General features: G+C 46.0%; 1 protein-coding gene across 11 annotated transcripts in view; it reads right to left on the bottom strand.

Annotated features, from left to right (window-relative positions):
• LOC108651263 (uncharacterized) overlaps positions 1–17,892 on the bottom strand; it is a 30,957-nt gene extending 13,065 nt beyond the window's left edge. For 7 of the 11 annotated variants that reach the window (XM_089258868.1, XM_089258867.1, XM_089258866.1 and 4 more), the window contains exons 1-7: positions 17,442–17,892; positions 7,385–8,186; positions 4,964–5,231; positions 4,566–4,841; positions 3,467–3,686; positions 2,423–3,396; positions 1,384–2,326 (exon numbers count right to left, since the gene is read on the bottom strand). In XM_089258868.1, the coding sequence (XP_089114994.1) occupies positions 1,384–2,326; positions 2,423–3,396; positions 3,467–3,686; positions 4,566–4,841; positions 4,964–5,231; positions 7,385–7,966 (3,263 nt within the window). In that variant the 5' untranslated portion in view covers positions 7,967–8,186; positions 17,442–17,892. Of the gene's footprint in view, positions 1–1,383; positions 2,327–2,422; positions 3,397–3,466; positions 3,687–4,565; positions 4,842–4,963; positions 5,232–5,491; positions 6,393–7,384; positions 8,187–17,441 lie in introns of those variants that run through there. The other 4 variants (XM_089258874.1, XM_089258869.1, XM_089258872.1 and 1 more) reach the window with 2 other exon arrangements.
• Between the last annotated feature and the right edge of the window lie 1,225 nt (positions 17,893–19,117).

The following is a 19,117-nucleotide window of genomic DNA, read 5'->3' on the forward strand; positions in this document are numbered from 1 at the left end:
ACTCAAATAACAACAGCTCTTAGCTCTCAACCTGTCCCATTGTCTGTCCGCCTGTCCGTCTGTCCGTCTGTCTAGTGTTTTGGGCTAATTTCAATTTTCAATCCACCAAATAAATGCCTTGCGGCATAGACCTGCAATTCCAATGCGCTGAGCTGGCCAAGCTGCACTGACTGCAACTATTAACCCTATAAGGGCGGAGGAAACGGTACTGGATAGATGGTGAAATAATGAGAGAAGTAGAGCTATAGAGATTTTGCTGCCCATAAAGTTGTAAGGTACAGAGGAAATGAGATAAATAATGAGATAAATCAGAGGAAGTTAGAGAGAGACGGTTTAAGAAAAGAAGAGAGTAATAGAGAGTGAAGTGAAGAGGATATGATAGAGAGAAAGAGTTAGATTGACAAGAGAGAGATGGAGATAAAGATAGAGACAGAGAGAGAGTGAGAGAGCGAGAGAGAGATGGGCAGTGAGATTGAGAGATAGAGAGAGAGAGAGAGAGAGGTATAGGGAGAGAGTGAAAAATGATGAGAGAAAAGTCCGCAATATAAGTCATATAGAGCAGACTGAGCTCAATAGAGAAGAGAAAACGGCGAGAAAAGTTGAGCAATGGATGATATATATATAGATATAGAAATATAGAGGGATAGAAATTGATATGCTGATAAGTTGGATAAAGCAGAGAAGTAGAGAACGAGAGACAAAGTGACAAACCAGGAAAATGCTATAACATATTTATAATGCGTACATTTTTGACGTCATAGGCCAAAGGCAAAGCGACTTCAATGCAGGAATAATAAGAAAATATTATAGAATATATGTACATATGTAATGCGTAAATTTCAGATGCTATGGATGCTAATTGAAATAACATTTCAAACAAATATTTTACACAAATTTTATCCAACAGAATTTTTCACTTGAGAACACTTGAAACAACCAAAACCCGAGCAACTAGAAGTAACTCAAAAGCTTTCTAGTGTTAAGGTGCCGGCAAGATGCTGCCTCTTTGAGTGAAAAAGAGAGCAAGAGCGAGATAGAGAGGGAGAAAGGGAAGGTGTGACAAAGCCGGCAAAGGAGTGCAGTTTGTGTCTGATTGATTAGGCAGAAGTTGAATTACTTTCGAGTGGCTGGGAGTGGTGCCATGGAGATGGGAATGGGAATGGGAAAGGCATTGCAATGGCTGGCCATGTGCCAGCGGAGCTAATAAAAAGCACACAAATCAAAGGAAAAGTCAAAGGCAGGCCGCTGCATTTGGTTTTGGGCATATTGGCAGTGTGCCCGATGGCCAGGCGCAGTCAATTCAATTAGTTGGATAATGGAAAACTGTTTTTGGGTGGGGCCAGTGGTGGGCAAAGTCGATGGTCGGGTAAGGTGTGGACTCACCTGATGCGCTCCCTGGGAGTGGGCGCGCTGCGCTGCATGCGGGCGCGCAGCAGAGAGTTCAGCTCCTTCATGACATCGCTGCCCTGGCAGTCCAGCTGGGCGAGCAGCTCTGCCTCGGTCTCGGCCTGGTCGGCCTCCAGGTCGGCGCTCAGCTTGTGCAGGTCGGGGCTGCTGCGGCTGCGCACCGAGGCGGTGCGATCTATGGAATCGACGCTGCTGTTCATATCGAAGTCCATCATCAAGTCATCCGAGCAAATGGACTCGCAGGGCGACAGCGTGTCCAGGGACTCGGCGCTCTTGAGCACCGCCCGCCGCACGGCCGCCGGAGTGCGCAGACTCAGCTCAATGGCCTGCTGCAGAGCTGTGCGCGCCTTCGACATGCTCTTGAGCGAGCGCAGCGATCCGGTTGTGTGGGTCTCCATGAGGGTCGGCGTGTCGGTGGCGTGCTCCGGCGCCTCGCTGTTGCACAGCAGCGCTGGCTGATCGGCGATCTCGTCATCGATCAGGTTGCCGCAATCGGAGCCCAGCGACAGCGAGTGGGAGGCGTGCGTGGGCGTGCCTGGCGAGACGGGACTGTGACTGGCCGGATCCAGCTCCAGCTCCAGCACCGGCGATATATCGTCAATGTCCACATCGTTGACCTTCTGCTGCAGCTCGGCATTGAGCTTGTGCTTCTTGAGCTTGCCGCCCGCCTCCTCCGACTCCTCGGTGCTGCTGACCAGGCTGTCCGTGGGCGAGGTCTCATCATCCAGCAGCAAGCAGCTGCTGCTGGCCAGCGCCAGCTCCGCGAACTTGGACTCGTTGAGCGCATTGTTAAAGGAGCGTGGACGCTCGCTGGGCAGCCGCACCACAATCGCCTCGCGATTGTCCACAATGTGCATGTTGAGCAAGTGATCCCCGCCAGCTGCGCAGCTGGGCTTGGGTGCCGTTTCCGTCAGTGAAGCTGGAGTGTGGAAGACTTGGCGTGAGTTGAGAACTTAACGAAATCAGGAATGGGAAAGTGGAGGAAGGAGAGCAGGAGGCCAGCTGGACTACTTACACAGCGTGCTGAATTGCATCTCTGTGTTGATGAGACTCAGGTCATCTAGGCCCAGGGACATGTCCTCCTCCTTGTCCTCGGACTTGAGCGGCGCCTGGGTGTCGCTGCTGGTGATGCTCATGCTGCTGCAGTCTTTGGCGGCCAGAGATTCGCCCGCCTGGCAGCGCCAGGACATGGAGGACGTTTGGCTGTGGCTCTGCTGTTTGGCACTCTTCTCGGAGGTGGACGAGTCGAGGTAGAGCTTCTCCTCGTCCACGCTCTCGCTGTCATCGGAGCCACTGGCCTTCGGCTGGGGCTTGGCCGGTGTCTCCGGCGTTTGGCTCGCATGGGCCCCCTGCTCCGTTGTGGCCTGCCTGCGCTCGTAGCTCTCGCGGCTGAGCACCGTGTTGGAGCGCACGAGACCGACCAGCGGCAACGGCGTCGCCTGACTGTTGTCCGTGGGCAGCTTGGGCAGCGCCAGGGTCTCCACGAAGGAGTTGGACTCACTCGAGGGCGGATCATCCACGTCGCGCACCTCGAAGGTGTGCCGGCCACTCATCACCATCTGCAGGTTGCGTGGCCGGCTGCGGCTGCGCTTCGAGCTGGACGCACTGCCGCCGGAGCTGCTGCCCGAGTCGACGGCCATGTCCATGCTGGCGATGCCCGAGTCGGCGCTGATCTCGCGGCTGCCCGAGAAGCCGCGACGGGTCGAGTTGTTGGTCAGCTGCTTGACGCTCTTCTGGTCCAGCTGCCGGCTGCTGCTGGGCTGTGCGTGTATGGAGGTCAGCGGATGCTGCCTGGCTGAGCTGGCCACGTCCTTGGCTCGGGCGCCGGTCGAGTGCGCCGGCACCGGGCTCTGCACGCTGCTGCTGGGCGTGGTGGGCGTGGTAGCGGTCAGGCTAATGGCCACTGGATACTCCGGCCGCGGCAGGCTGACCGTCTGCAAGGTGAACTTGGCAAAGCTGGCCGGCACAGCTCGCGGCGTGGGTCGAACGCTGCAAGGAGGAATAACCAAATTGATGCGCTTTACTTGAGTCCAAAGATTCGGCTTAGCCAGCTACTCACATCACATTGGCGTGCATATTGGCCAGATTGTTGTAGTTGTAGCGCGGCCGAGCGTTCGCTGCGGCGGTTGCCTCATCCGGAATCTCGCCAAAGAACTGACGGCGCTGATACTCGATGGTTGTGTTCTGGTTCAGATTGAACGTCAGCGTCTTTGGCTGCGCTATTTTCGGCTCCCCATCGATTGAGCGGCCCGCGTGTGCGCTCTTGGAGCGACGTTTCACTGTGGCGCATGGAGAGGGGGGCAGAAGAATGGGGGATGCAGGAGAAGCGAGAAGTGAGATGTTGGCATTGAGAGATGTGTCAAAGAGTTGCCTCCACTCGCAACGTGTGTTGCAGCAGCTGAGTCACGTCATGTGCGTGACGAGAGGCAGGGGCTAATAGTGACTGTATTATACATGTTTATGCCTCATCAATGGATTTTCTCTATCTAGCAGCTCTACACATTTACTTAGATCTACTTAAACGTCACAAGTTGTATACCTTGCACAATCTATCCATCACTTTCTATATAGACCTCTCAATCAATCAATATTTTTAGTAGTTATTCAATCAATCAATCACTTCTCAGTAACTACTCAGTCACTCAATTGGTCAATCAGTCAATCACCTCCTATAAGTAGTTACATAAGTAGTCATTCAATCAATCACTCAGTTACTCAGTTTATCAGTCAGTCAACGAATCAAACAGCCAGTCAGCTTCTATAGGCCAGTCAATCTATCAAGCAATCACTTAAGCAGCCATTCAATCAATTAACCATTCAGTTTATCAGTCAGTCATTTAGTCAACCAGTCAATCAGTTTCTATAGACCAGCCAATTTGTCAGTCATTTAAGCAGTCATTCAATCAATCAATCACTCAGTTTATCGATCCATTAACCGAATTGCTGCGCAATCAATGTCTTCACTCAGGCAATCACATACTTCATCAATCACTCAATCCACGCATTACATCAATCAGCTATCCAAGTACCAACCCTTAACAGCTTCCATCCATATTTCTGATAGCTTTGCACTCATCCATCGATCAGCATAGTTTCTCATTCTTAGCATAAATATTTGGTAAGGATATTTGAGCTTCGGTGCCTCGACTTCTACTTACGATTGCTCACGAGAACGTTGCCGTTGTTGTTGCCATTGCCGTTGTTGTTGCCATTGCTGTTGTTGTTGCTGTTGTTGCAGTTGTTGTTCTGGGCATTCGCTGTTGCCTCGTCGGTGTCCTCGCTGCCGCTGGCTGTGTTTGTTGTCGCCGTGAGGCTGGCAGAGGCGGGGCGTGGCACGGCGCCGCGATAGCCAAACCGTTTGCCAGCCGCACCTGTGCGATTGGACGCGTTTGTCTTTTGGGCCGCCACGCCCACTTTCTCAAAGTGAACAGGCGCTGCGATGGGTGAAAATGAAAAGCAGTTAAGTGTGGCTGGCATGTGACCTGGTATTAGCCAACGTCCTAATTGGCTCGAATTAAAAAGCCATAACACTTGCCAAGGTGCGCTCATTACTCACCTGCATTGCCATTGTCGTCCTTTGTGTCTGTCTGTGGCGTCTCCCCGCCCCCGCTGTTGCCGCTGTTGCCGCTGTTGCCGCTGCTGCCCTCGAGCAGTTTCTTGAACTTTTTGGGCGTACCATTGAGCTTCTTGCGAAAGCCAAAGGACATGGCGGTGCCTTTGGTGTGCGGCACTGGCGGCTGCTCGCCCAGCTCCAGTTGGCCAACGCCGTTGCCATTGTGGCGCCGGCCAGCCTTGCCCCCGTGCTTCTTGCTCTCCGTTTGGCCCTGTGGGCGGATGAGAAAGCAGGTTAGCCAAGCGATTAGTGAAAGAACAAGAAAAACGGGTCAATAGATGAGCACAGCAGACAAAGCCTGCCGCACAATGCAAATAGAACAAGCACAGGATGGGGTCGTGTGGGCGGGTGGCGGTTGGCTGGTGCACAGTGGTTCAGTGTGTGTGCATGCGAATCTAATGACTCATACAAAGCTAACTACAATATTGAACAAGAGCACAAAGTGTGGCTGGCGTGTGGCACAGTGTTTACCATGATGACTGCCTCGACTTCCGCGTCAACTGCTGCGTCCTCCTCTGCTGTGGCTCTGCTCGAATTATCTCTTTGCTGCTGATGCTGCTGCTGCTGCTGCTGCTGCTGCTGCTGCTCTGCCTCTGTCTCTGTCGCTGCTAGTGCGTTGTCATCGATGTCAAAGTGCTCTTTGTGCAAATTCTTGAGCTGTTGCTGCGCTGTTGGCTCGGCTGCTGGCTCCTCGTGTGCGGCTAATGTGACGACGACGAGGTTGTCGCATTCATCCATGTTGCACGTCGGCTGCCGCGGCACTCGCTGATGCCGCGAGTCTCTCCTGCTGCGGTTTGGCGCTACTTGAATACCGAACGTTCGCCGTTTTGATGTGTGCCACGGAGACCCAAGCGAATCTTGCAACTTCAGCTATCAACTGCGCTGCGCTCAAATCAATGTTCATCACACGGCCGCGCACCAAATTACGCCATTTATAATTGCACTTGAGGCAGGTACACAACTACAGTGACAGCTACACACACAGTCACAGTCGCTCTCGCTCGCTCTCTCTCTCTCTCTCACACACAGATACACACATATACAGTTGTACACCCACGGGCAAGTACGGCAAGTTTTGAAGGTCCTTGAAAAAAGTTTCCTCGGCTGTTGAAATTGTTATCGTTGCTGCCACAATTTGTGGCACTTGTCACACGTTATGTTTTTTGTTTTTTTCGCACTGCCACAAAGTATGCAATGCCGTTTGTAGTTTTATTTTCTTTCTGCCAATTTTCTGTGCAGTTTTTCAATTATTTTGTCTGGTTTTTTTCACAATTTTCTCAGGTTTTCACTTGCGAAACAGCAGCACTCGGAAAATTGAATGGGCTGGCTGAAAATTCTAGCAGCCTGCGGATTTCTCGATTGAGTGTACGCCTTGCTCGCTGAACCGGAGCGTGGCCTGAGCATGCGCCGTGCCGCCAAAGAACAAGTGGCTGCACTAGCTAACAACTGGGGGTGGTTTTCACACTGGCGCCATCTAGTGCTCGTTTGTGTTTGCATAGGGGTGGAATGGAAATATACGGTAAGTGGGTGTGTGTTAGATAACGGGTTTTCAAATGCTTATGGTGAGCTATTTTGTGAAGAAAGGTGAGAGGGGGGGCAGTGATTGATTAGTGGTTAGAGTTGGTGTTCAGCAATCAATTGCTCAATCAGGCAGAGCGTTGGGCAATCACACAATTTTATCAATCAATCATGCAGTTATTTCAATACTCATTCAAGCATTTAATAGAACTGCTTAATAAGTTTTACACCAAGTCAGTTAGTCAATCATTTACAGTCGAATAAGCAATCAATCATTTAGCTAATCAATCAATTAGTCAATTAGCTTAGCTTGATGCAATAAGCCAGTCAGTCGATCAGTTAGTTCAACAGTTCCTCAGATAGTCAAAAGGCTTATTTTGAAATCAGTCAATCAATCATTTACCTGTTAATAAAAGTTTATTTAATCATTCAGTCAGCTATACTGTCAGACAGCTGGATTTTTAGTCACTAACTCAATCAACCAGCTTGGAAGGTCATTCAATTAGTCGGTTTGTCAAGCCACTCATTCAATCACACACTCATCAGTCCATCAACCAGTCAATTAGTTATGAGTATCAGTCAGTCAATCGTCTAAGCTCTTTAGTCAATCAGTATTCACCATTCAATCATTCATTTGCTCTAGGTGCATCCCACAGTCAATCATAGCCTGTGATCTCTCTCTCTCTCTCTCTCTCTCTCTCTCTTTGCAGAAGTCTATTATTACCTATTACCCAGGCTTATGATAGCTTTTCATACATGCCCATCAATCAGGCTACTTTTCGTGCATTTTCTGACCATATGCTGGCAATGTAGGGGGCGCTAGTAAAAAGTAACTGTAGCACTTACCTTATGTAGCCCATGAAAGCGTAGCTCGTGCTGGATATCGCTATCTGGCAGCTGCCAGAGCGCCTTTGGCGCGTGGCTGTTATCCGGCGGGCATGAGGTTGGGGCATTCGCCTGATACTCGTCGAGTGTCTGGGCCAGTTCGTGCAGTAAAAATTCCTGGCAAGTGGCATATGCGGTGCCTGTCAGCGCTCTGCCAATAACATTGCCATTCGCATCCGATTCCGCCTGGGCATCCAAATGACTGTAGACAGACTCAATGTGCAGCACAGCAGTTGTCTTCAGTGAAAGCTTCTCCGGCTCCTCCACATCCGCCGCCAGTCGCAGCTCTCCCTGGCTGCGGCTCACCACATGGTAATAAAATGGAGGCTCATCTGTTGGGATTGCCTCGACTTCTCCTTCTGCTCCTACTCCTGCTGCTGCTAGTGCTGCTGGTTCAGATTCTGTTGTGGCTATATATTCATTACTCGCTGTCAACTGTTGCCATATTTTGTGGGCCTGGGCCAAATCTTGCTGGGACAGGGCGATTGTCAGCACAGATTGATGATGTGCTTGAGAGCTCTGCCGGGAGACACACTTGCCCATCAAGCCACAATATCGACAGCGGCGTCGGCGTCGGCATGGGCCCAGCCAATAACTGCCGTTGATTCTGATTGCACTACGCTCACGTACGCCAGCTGACAGCTAATGCCTAATGCGCTGACTTCCGTTACGCGATTTGTCGATTTGTCGATCTGTCTGTTTGCTGTTGTTTGTGGCGCCGCCGTCTGCTGCAGCTCGCTGGCTGCTGTGGCACTTGCAACGCCTGTCAAAATTAGTCGTAAACGCATGAGTGAGTGGGTTATCATATTAGCCGGCATATTGATATGCTGGCAGCGTGTCGAGATGCCATGCGGCTAGCCGCTAGCTACTGACAGTGCACTGAGAGAAATTCGTAGTCGCATTGAGTGGAAAGTCAAAATTTATGTCAATTCGATTTGCTTGCTGATTAAATGAATTTAGACATATTATTCTTTTTATAAGGACTAAACTAACTAAAACTAATGTTTCATTTTAGCTTATATTATAATAAATGCTTAACCTCGAAGCTTTAATGTTCGCAGAGAGCTTACATTTATATATGCATGTAAAACAGAACTTTAGTTTAAGTAGAATTTATCGTTTTAGTTATTTTTAAGCTTAAGCCGAAGCCCCTTAATATTTAATTAATGCTTTCATATACATATCTGTATAACCTCAAAACTTTTCTTTATATGTATGTACATATTAAGTTGACAGTTCTCTGTAGGTCCTGAGCTTTGGTTTAAAGCTCTATTTCAAAGTTGCTTTATGATTAAAGTCTCATATCATTTATCTATATAGCTCTTTGAACAAGACTCCTGCTCCTGTGTTGAGGAACTTGTAAATAGTTTTATAATTAAATCTCTTTAATATCTTCCTTTAGAGACAAGACGACTTTTTTTCTATTCATTAAATAATTTATAGCTCCACAACAGCTCAACTCCAAAGCTTTAGCTAAAAGCAATCAAGTTAAGGCACTTCATAGTTAAAACTCTCTGAAAGCTAATATAATATTCAAGAAATATTTTAACTATAAACTGCATATCATTTATGTTTTCTAGAAATATATTAGCATAAATTGAAGCTCAAAGTTGCTTTTCGCTTAAATCTTCAATTGTGCAACGTTTTTCTAGCAGTGCTCGAAATTTTCGACTGCTGCTGCTTTTTATTGGCAATCTCAAGTGCAACTATTTAATGTTGTAATCAATTTGAAGCTTTACTTAATTTTTTACCAACATGTTTTTTTGCGAAATGTAAAAGCATGTAAGCCCCCCTTTAGCAACCCCTTGTGCAACCCCTGGCCAACCCGGCGGCTGCTCGCTTTGTCGATGCATTATGCGAGGCAACACGTTTTTTATTAAATTTTATTAGAGTGGCGCATGCACACGGACTGAAGAAGCATAGCTGCCGCAGCTCCCAAAAGCGCACCACAACAAAAACAGCGCGCACACACACACACACACACAGATGCACACAGATACACGCTCGCTGAGTGTGTGAGGGAAATGTAAGCAGAAGCCTTGGGGAGAACGCATCCTGATCCTGGCTGCTAGCAGCTAGCTTTATGGCGCATTTGCTGCATAACAAGATTTACACCCACAGCGGTTGCTGCATTGGCAGCGCTGAGAGGTGTTTGAGGTGGTTGCAGTGGCAGCCACTGGGCGTAGTGGGGCCCGCTGGGGGGGGGGGGGGGGGGGGGGGGGGGGGTGGTGGTGGCCGCGCTGTATTTCTGCTGCTGTTGCACTACTGTTTATGCCTGCTTATGTCGTTTGGCTTACTCACATTTGCCACGCGGCTTTGTGCTGCATAAATTTCACTGGTGCTGGCACGCCCCCGCTGGCTCCCTTACCGCCCCCGCCGGCCCACTGCCACGGCTAGCACGTGGCCCCCTTTGTATTAAGTGCCAAGTTTTTATTTGCCGCGTACTATTCAACATAATGAGGCAATTCTATGTTGTGTGTGCTTTGTCTGTGCCACTCGCCGTGCCACTCGCCGTGGCAGTTGCAATTGAAGCATGCGGCTTTAATGCGGCACTTTGTATGCGAGCAAATCCTTGAGCTGCGATTGGGTCGCATATGGAGATTGAGCATCGACTAATTATGCGCATAAATAAGCCCAACTGCCTGCCACAAGGCGCTGCGGCTTAATCGACGTGGATGCCACAGATATAACTGCCAGACTGACTGACTGACTGTCTATCTCTCTCTCTCTGTCTCTCTCTCTCTCTCTCTCTGTCTCTCTCTCTCTCTCACTCTCTCTCTGTGTGTGGCACGTAGCTCATGCATAAGCATAACAATGCCCATTACCATTACCGTTACTATTCTGATGCTTGCACCAAATCGATGTGGCATGCAACAGCTGCACGCTTACAACTTTGGCTGCCAACGCCACGACACGTTGGCTCATGCATTTCAATTGCGGCCCAAAACGAATGCCACGTGGCAGCTGCAGCCGAATGCCCTTCGCCACCCATAAATGGCACTAGGACTGAAGTTTCTGGCTCGCAATGCTGACGCTTTTAATGCCCCGGGCATCAACAGGAAACTTCGCCCAAAGACGGCGACGAATGCCAACTTCTCGGCATTTCTCATGCAAATTGACAGCGAACGACTACAGTAAACACTCATTGCGGCTGACACGGCGCTCGACGGTGCCACAGCTCGCGGCTAGACCGAGTGGCGACTTCCCTTCGCCTCTATCGGTCTACCTGTCTCTCTGTCTCTCTCTCTCTCTCTCTCCGCCTGTCTGTCCATCTGTCTGTCTGTCTGTCTGCTCGGCGTTGCGTGGTTAAAAGCAATTGCATTTTGGTAATTGAACAAGTCAACGCTTAATTATTGCACTACACTGAAAGCCAACCATAAATGTCTGGCTGTGCGGCTGGCAGGGGGGGGAGGCGTGGTCACGGGGCTGGGCAGCAGGCGAACCGACGACGACTCGAACGAATTCTCATTTATGCAAGGGGGCTGACAGGGGCCAGGGGAAAAGTGCATTTTCATGGCGCGGAAAATGTGCAAAAATGAGCAATTGCTTCTGTAAACGTTTCTTGCTGCTGTTGTTGTTGTTGTTATTGCTGTTGTTATGGTTGTTATTGCTGTTGCCGTTGCCGCACATATTGTGGCAGTTGCCAGTGTCATAATACCCAGTAGTTGCTCTGCAAAGGGTTATATAAAGCCTTTGCATCTGCGTGTGCACAGGGAAATAAATGGGCTGAATGTGGAGACGGATGTCAGGGGAGAGTGGAGGGCAAGGAAAAGGGAAAGCTTTAGTCGAAAGTGTTGTGGAATATATGAAGGTAAAGAATGATTAGAGTTGGAAAATGCTGAATGAGCTGCGGAATACATCGTGATAAGTATTATGATCTCATTGAAAGTCAGAACTTGAGAGAGGGAGAGAGAAAGAGAGAGAGAGAGAGAGAGAGAGAAAGAGAGAGAGAAAGAAAGAGAGAGAGAGAGAGAGAGCAACAGAAGCAGCCTAAGCAGCACCCACTGAGTATGTGCCGTTGAATCCGCTTATAACGACTCTACTTATGGCGTTCGTATGGTCCCCAGACTAACTTATATGGTTATAGCGTCTTCCAGCCATACAGAGATTAGATAAAAACAATATTATATATCTTAGAACTGGATTCTGCTTAAAGTATAGTTAGTCAAAGAGTTCAACAAAAGAGTCTCACTGCTCAACTCAGCTTAGACAGATAATAGGAACAACAAGGGGGACCAGAGAGCACGAGCATACGTGAAATCGAGCAGAGCTAAAGAGCTAAACAGAGTAAACTAACTTAAGTATGCGGCAAGTGGAAAGCAAAAGTGAACAAAGACCTCGATTAGGAGCACTAAATTATTCAGCAAATAGTGCTCCATTGTCAGCTTTCGAAATGAAAAGTAAACAAGCCTTTGGCTAGACTGCTGAAACTTTAAACTTAAAGGATATGTTGAAGTCCCGTCAACTCTTTGTGTCCTGCCTCAGGTTTGTTGTCTGTTTGCGCCTGATGCGTTTTAATTGACGGCTCATTTTGGAGCAACTGCAGTTGCAGTTGCAGTTGCCGTTGCCGTTGGAAAAGTGCCACGCTTTAAGGAGCTTTAAGCTTTTGCCTAGTTGAAAATAGATCCATTTCCGTTATTGAGAAAGTTTCTGTATAAATGCTGGCATTGCTCGAAAAGCCTCAATGAAAATATTTTGCTCGATACACAGTATAAACAACAACAAAGTCGGACACTTGATAGGTTTTTGTGCCGCTTTGGGACTGTCGCAACACCACCCCTCCCCCCACACAGTCCCCCGCCGCCTCTCTGGACAAAGCAACGCCCGCGCACTATTGGCCATAAATCAATTTTTCAAAAATGACACTGGGAAATGGAAAAAGTAAGCTCAAAGCTGTGCGAATATTGAAAGCTGCCGAACGAGCCGCTCTCATATCAGCCTCTGCCCCTCTGTCCACCCTTGCCCCCCTGCGGCAGTCGCCAGCGTTCGCTCCTGCATTGGCATCCATAGACACCAAGCGTACAAAAGCCGTTGCTCACATGGGCGAGGGCATGGGCAGGGGCAGGGGCAGGGGCGTGGATATGGGCGTGTGTGTACATGCACGGAGCTCAGAGATAAACTCATCGCATAAAAAATGTATATTTTTACTTGCATTTTCTTCGCTTTTTACGTTTCATTTCTTCTCTTTTCTTTTTTTTTTTTTGGTGAAACCAGCAAATCTTTGCAGCTGGCGTTGAAAAGTTTTGTCGACGGGTTTGTCATCATAAATTTTAATATTTTTCAACTATTTCTTGCTCATTTTTTCTTGTTGCTCGGACCCTGTATTGGCTGGGGAAACGGTGCTTCGTTTCGAAATGTGAAAATGAGCACGTTAATAGCAAAAAGCAGAGGCAGCCCAAGCCAACGGCAATGCTACAAGCAATAGCAGCAAAGGATACGAGGCGTATGCGCAATACAGCTGCTGCAACAGCAACAGCAACAACAGCAACAACAGCAACAGCAACAACAGCAGATAATGGAACGGCTCTGTGGCCAAGTGCTCAAAACTGCATCCAAATGCTATGAAATGCAAGCTGACTGATGAAAAACTATAAGAAAGAGACAGAGTGAGAGTGAAAGAGAGAGAGAGAGAGAGAGAGAGTGGGGGAGAAGAAGAATTGTGCATTGGCTGGGGAATATGAATGAGCACAGTCAAGCGAATCGAATGCTATTGATAGTTCAATGAATCATTCTAATGATATGTGCAGCACACATCAATTTGCACTGAGACTGAAAAATTGTATGCAAAAGGAAGAAACTTGAAGAAACTGAAGTATATATAATACTAAATTGTCGGAATATGTAGATATCTTTATAAATGTGTACATTCATGTATACCTACATATATGTATATAAGTATGTACGGGTAAGCATGGCTTAAGACAACGGCTCAAATACAAATGTAATTGATTTTTTATGGCCATCTGTTTAGTAGCTGCGAAACAGAAGCGTATATATGAATTAATGAAACATATGAAAGGAGAAGAGGAAGACGAAGAGAGAGGGATGGGAGGACATATAGGTGAACAGAGAAAAGTATTACTTGAAAACAAAAGTAAGGTGTCTAATCTGTACCAGAGAGCATTAAGGAAATTGAGATAGAGAGAGGGAGGAAGCGAGGAATAGGTAGAGAGAGAGAGAGTGAAAATCAGACAGAGAGACAGAGAGAGGGAGGGACAGGGAGAGATACAGTGAGAGATACAGACAGACAGAGAAAGAGAGAGGGTGACACAGAGTGAGAGAGACAGAGAGAAAGAGACAACGAGAGAGACAGACGTAGAGGGGCAGACAGAGATACATAGACAGAGAGATAAAGAGATGGAGATTCGACAAATTATAACTCAGGCATTGAGAAAGAGAGCAATGAATAAAGAAATAGAGCAACAGCAAGAGATTCAAAAAGAGAGAGCTAAAGAAAAACACTGAAATAGAGCGAGAGGCCGTCATTAAAGAAGACAGCAAGTAGGCTAAAAACAAAAACATTAAAAGTTGTTTTATGCGCAATTTAAATAATAAAAGCACTCAGAATAAAAACTTTAACCACATTCGAGTTTTATGTTTAAAGCCACTAATGCAGAAAAACCCATATAGTTAGTCAAAATAATAATAGTACGTTTTACTTAATTACAAGCTGCGAGTAAATTAAATTTGCATGTGGAACCAAAAAAAAACATGCATACGTATGTATATATGTGAATAAATATGTGCATATAAACTCATTCTATATATAGCACTAGCTTATATAGTACATACATACATAATCACACAATAGAATTTATGAGAATAGTCGTACAGCTAGTTGAAACAACACTTCGTTAAACACACTGAATGAAGCCAGGAAATCTCCGAGCTGTGCTTTAATTAATGAGAAACGCATAGAGAGGCGCTCTGCAGTAAAGCCGTTTGCCAGCTTGCTTTCTTTTACTTGAAAATGAAATGAAAATGAAAATGTTAACATGCCTAAAAATGCCTTAAATACATGCATGCATATACATGTGCATAATACATATACATACATACATTATATATGCACATAAGTAGATGTACTTAACTGCACATCATTCAGCTGAGAATGCGACTTGAAATTTTAATCAATTTGATTTAGTCGACTGCACTTAATAATAATCGTTTGCAAAAAGGACAGCCATAAGTTGAGAGTGGACAGAGTGGACAGTGGACACTGGACACTGGACACTGGACAGAGTGGACACTGGTCAAGCTGTCTGTCAGCTGTCAAGTGAACTTCCGGCCTGGGCTGATATTAGCAAGAGAAGGCGCCTTCGTTTCATTTACATGCTGTGCATAAGTGAGTGGCCCAGTGCCCAAGTTAGTTATGGTTGCATGTGTATGTGTTAGCCAGTTGCAAGTAGCTCCACAGCATCGCTAGCTATGTGTGTGTGTGTGTGTAAGAGACCTTTTCATTATTATATTTCTGTTGCGTCCACTTAATAATTACTTGGCTTTTGTTGCTGTTGTTGTTGTTGCTGTTGTTGTTGTTGTGGTTAAGTCTTTGGTAATGTTTCAGGGTTTTTTGTTTACGACTCGCCAGCAGAGCGTGCAAACTACACGCAATTGACAAGCTCCTCATCAAGCCGCATAATTGCAAATTGTTATTGTTGTTGTTGTTGTTGCTGGTGTGGAGCTTTATGGTATTATGCTCTGGTTTTTAATACAGCCAAAACGGGGTATATGGCTGGCAATTGCTCTAACTTTAAAATTTTATTCCAGATTCTACACTCCTACATCTCCCAGAGATCCTAACTCTCCTGATTGACTAGCTGCTAATCAGTTATCTCAGCTCAACAGCTCTCCTTTAACTCTCCAACTGACAGCGTACAGTGTATCTAGCAGTCCATCAAGCTCAGCTGCCACGCTCTACGCTTGTTTGTCAATTTGCGTACTCTGAAAATTCTTGTATGTAAACAACATTCAGCTAAGCGAGTCATATAAGAGTACATAAAATATATATAGATATATACACATACACATACATACATAAATAATAATTACGCAATTGCTGGCCTTGTCATAGCCTTTGCCCCTTTTCTGCCTCTCTCTGCCTCTCTTCAGCCCACAAAGTTTTGCTTGAAATATTTATCATATTTTTGCTGAGCTTCTTAAGTCTGTTTAGAATTTTAATTTTCTAATTTCTTCAAGTGCTTGCTTGGGCTTGGCACTTTAAACAAACTTCACAAATATGCATATATTATTAGCAGTCAATTTCATTTTCATAGAGCTTTGATTAAAGCCGGAAAGGAAGCAGCAATTCACATCATAAATATTTTGATTGATTTATAAATTGCATAAATCATTTGGAACAACTAGAACCGGATTTTTCACTAATAAATTAAAATATGTGATGGAATGCTGAAGGCCAACTGTAACCAACTGCCTAATGCTTGTTCAGTAAAAGACAGGAGACATGGGATAGATAGTACAGACAGGATATGTACATGATAGAGGGATTATGATAAAAAGGAAGGGCAACATAGATAGAGAATATACCCGTTTCATATTTCATGCATGTCTAAATTTAATATTGACTTTTAATGGGTTGAATGGACTGCAACTGATTTATTTGTTCTAGAAATGCTCAATGAATGCAAATATATTCATATTCATAAAATAGAAACATTTAATTCCCATCAAATTAAAGTTCGTGAATCAAATTCTAGACTTGAACCTGATTCGAGTGTAAAATTGGCTGCGCCGCTCTTTACATAAATTTCCACTCTGCCTCAAGCGCCTAGATAGCTCTGCATTGACACATTCACATGCGAGCGATTGCTTTTGCTAATTTCCTGTTTTGGCCGCCTGTCACACGCGTCGTATGCTTAACATTTTGATGATTTGCCCAATTTATATGCCTGCCAGGCAGTCGAGCGACTCTGCTCGCATTCTTATTTGGTGTATGCGAGTGCGCTTAGAAGCCCATGTGAATGGCCTCAATCATGATTGAGCCACGTTTGCCAGCGCCTTGGCATGCAAATGCCGTTATTGTTTGGGTATTACGAGCACAATATAACTGGCATTAAGAGACCGCCCAGTTATTTAATATGCATAACTGTGCGGGAAATATACATATATATATTTGTGCACGCGTCAACTGAAGCGCGAATCGAGCTCCAAATGCAACAATGACGACAACAACAGCAGCAGCAGCAACAAAACCAACAACAATTAGATTGAAATCGAGACTAGCCATATATAAAATTATGATATAGTCTTTAAGCGGGCATTACCCGGCTTTGCTCAGACGTGATTCGGCTGTGTGAAAATTCTAGGTGTCTAGGTGTATTACCTCAAGCCCCGCTTTTCGAACTCTCGATTCCATATCGTGTAGCGTTAGAGCACGTATTTGATAAGCTTTGAAAGTGATTTGTTATCAAACCTTTTGCTCTCATTCGAAAATCATCAGAAAATTCGTCACGTTCTTGACCTTGTCAGTCAAGCCAGTTGGCAGTGGGTCAATCATGGAGTCAGTCACACTGTCACTCGATTGATTGATCAGTCATTGCTTCTAGCACTTCGTTAGTTAGTTGTTAGTCAATCATATTGTTAGTTAGTGAAGTAGTTAACCAATCACTACTCAATCATTGTCTATCACTGGGTCAATCAGCTAGCAGAACTTATCTCTTATCACAGACACTCCTCAATCATTTTCAATCACTTGATCAATGAGCAAGCAGAACCCATCACTCGCACTCTCCGTCTCTCACTCAAGCAAATGCTTACTCAGTCCGTTAGTCTCTCGGTTGATCTATCAACCGGCCCGTCGCTCGCACTCAATCATCAAGTCACTAGGTCAACCGGCAAATCAATCACAATTAGTCTCATTTACAGAGTGATACTCTATACCACTTGGGTGCCCATGCTCTAGATCTCTCATAAAACTAGTCTAACTGTGTCATCCACCTGGCGCTGGAAATTGTCTCTACCTGCGCCACAGATGCAAATTATATTGGTGAAGCGAACCCACCTTTGGCTGGCTGCTCGCTGCTGTTGGGTCTTATCTTATCAGTCAATTTGGGTTCTTGGTTTTGTTTTGTTGCGCGTAATTAAATTGCGATTCACTGGAGTCCGTCGAGTTCTCTCTTTCTCTCTCTCTCTTTCACTCTTTTTCGTATATTTTATTTCATTTGAACTGCACTTTGTTTCGAGAAGTTCTCTCAGATATTTTCTTTCATTTTAATGAAGTGCACTTTTTATTCATATTTTGCTCTGCGACTGGCCTTGATACGAGCCTCGGGTATTATTTACTTGTTGTAGTTGTTTTATCTGGCAATTTAAAACTTTTACCAGTTTATTTTTTGTTTTTTGGTTTCTGTTCTCTTTTATTTATTTTCCAGTCAACTGACTCGCACTGGCGTCATATTTGTTATTATTATTAGCCAAACGCGTCAACGGCGACTGACTGGGCGCTACGCATATGGCGAGCACCTTAGAACCGATCGTTAAAGCCAAGCGAAAAAGCTCAGAGTGCAAAGCTTTCGACAGCAGGTGTTTGATAGAGCTTTGCCTAGAGCTAGAGCTGTAGAGCGCAAGCTTTGCTATGCTCTAAGCTGATAATGGCAATGATCACGCTATGTACACTGAGCTACAAAAGTGTGTGCGATCGAAATATTACATCAGCTGATCGTAGGGTTTACAGCATGGAAGACTAACTGACTCTTAAGCTACGATATTATATTATCCAGGCACTATATAGAAGATATACTCTAAAGCTATAATCAAGCTTGGTCTAGAGTGTAAATGAAAGTTAAGTTCACTTAGCAGTATTTCATGGTAAGCTCCAATTTGGAATTCGAGCCCATATACCCATTGCAAACCGTTTACCAAGGACACAATTAAGAGTTGATAAGCTAATAATCCTTTAGCAGAGCTGAGCGTTTAACTGAATCCTCTTTTTATCTCACTTTAGTTCCTCTATAAAACAGATGCTTACACAGATATCCCAACACACACACACATACACATACACACAGACATTGTCGCGCACATCAATATGCATAACTGTTGCAGCTATTAAAACGGAAGTTTCTTATCAAGAGCTGGCGAACCAAATGAAATTCAACACGTTGAAGCAGAGCAGGTGCAAAAGCTCGGGACAGGCTAAAAGGTTGGCCAGTTGGCCGCCAAATGCCTGCAAGACTGGGGCTCTGGGCTGGGTTTGCGTTTGGTTCTGGGTCTGGGTCTGGGTTTGGCTGGGCGTCAAGTGCCATAAAAAGCAACACTTGCAACCCAAAAACTAAAGTGCAGGTCTTTGGCATGTGCCACGAACTGGTGGGTGGTGGGTGGCGGTTGGCGGGTGGCGGCAGCAGCCAGAGCGCTCATCTTTCAAAGGCGTCGTATTGCGTAAGTGTTGGTGTTTGCTGTTATTGCTCTGTTCACACAGACACTCACACACACACACACACACACACACACACACACACACACACACACACACACACACACACAGCAGCACACCCGCACTGCGATACAAATAGAGACGTGTGTACACAGAGAAGTAAAAAGAAACACAAAGGAAAACATTTACAAAACTTCCATTTCCGTTTTATATGGGCTCGCTGGGTAAGCAACCCTCCAGCGCCAACCCATCCTGCCCCAGCCACAGCACCAGCTCCAGCTCCAGCTCCAGCTCCATTGCCAGCA

The sequence above is a fragment of the Drosophila navojoa genome, chromosome 4, assembly GCF_054131105.1.
Source record: "Drosophila navojoa isolate 15081-1374.11 chromosome 4, UAZ_NAV_1.0, whole genome shotgun sequence".
Classification (NCBI taxonomy): Eukaryota; Metazoa; Arthropoda; class Insecta; order Diptera; family Drosophilidae; genus Drosophila; species Drosophila navojoa.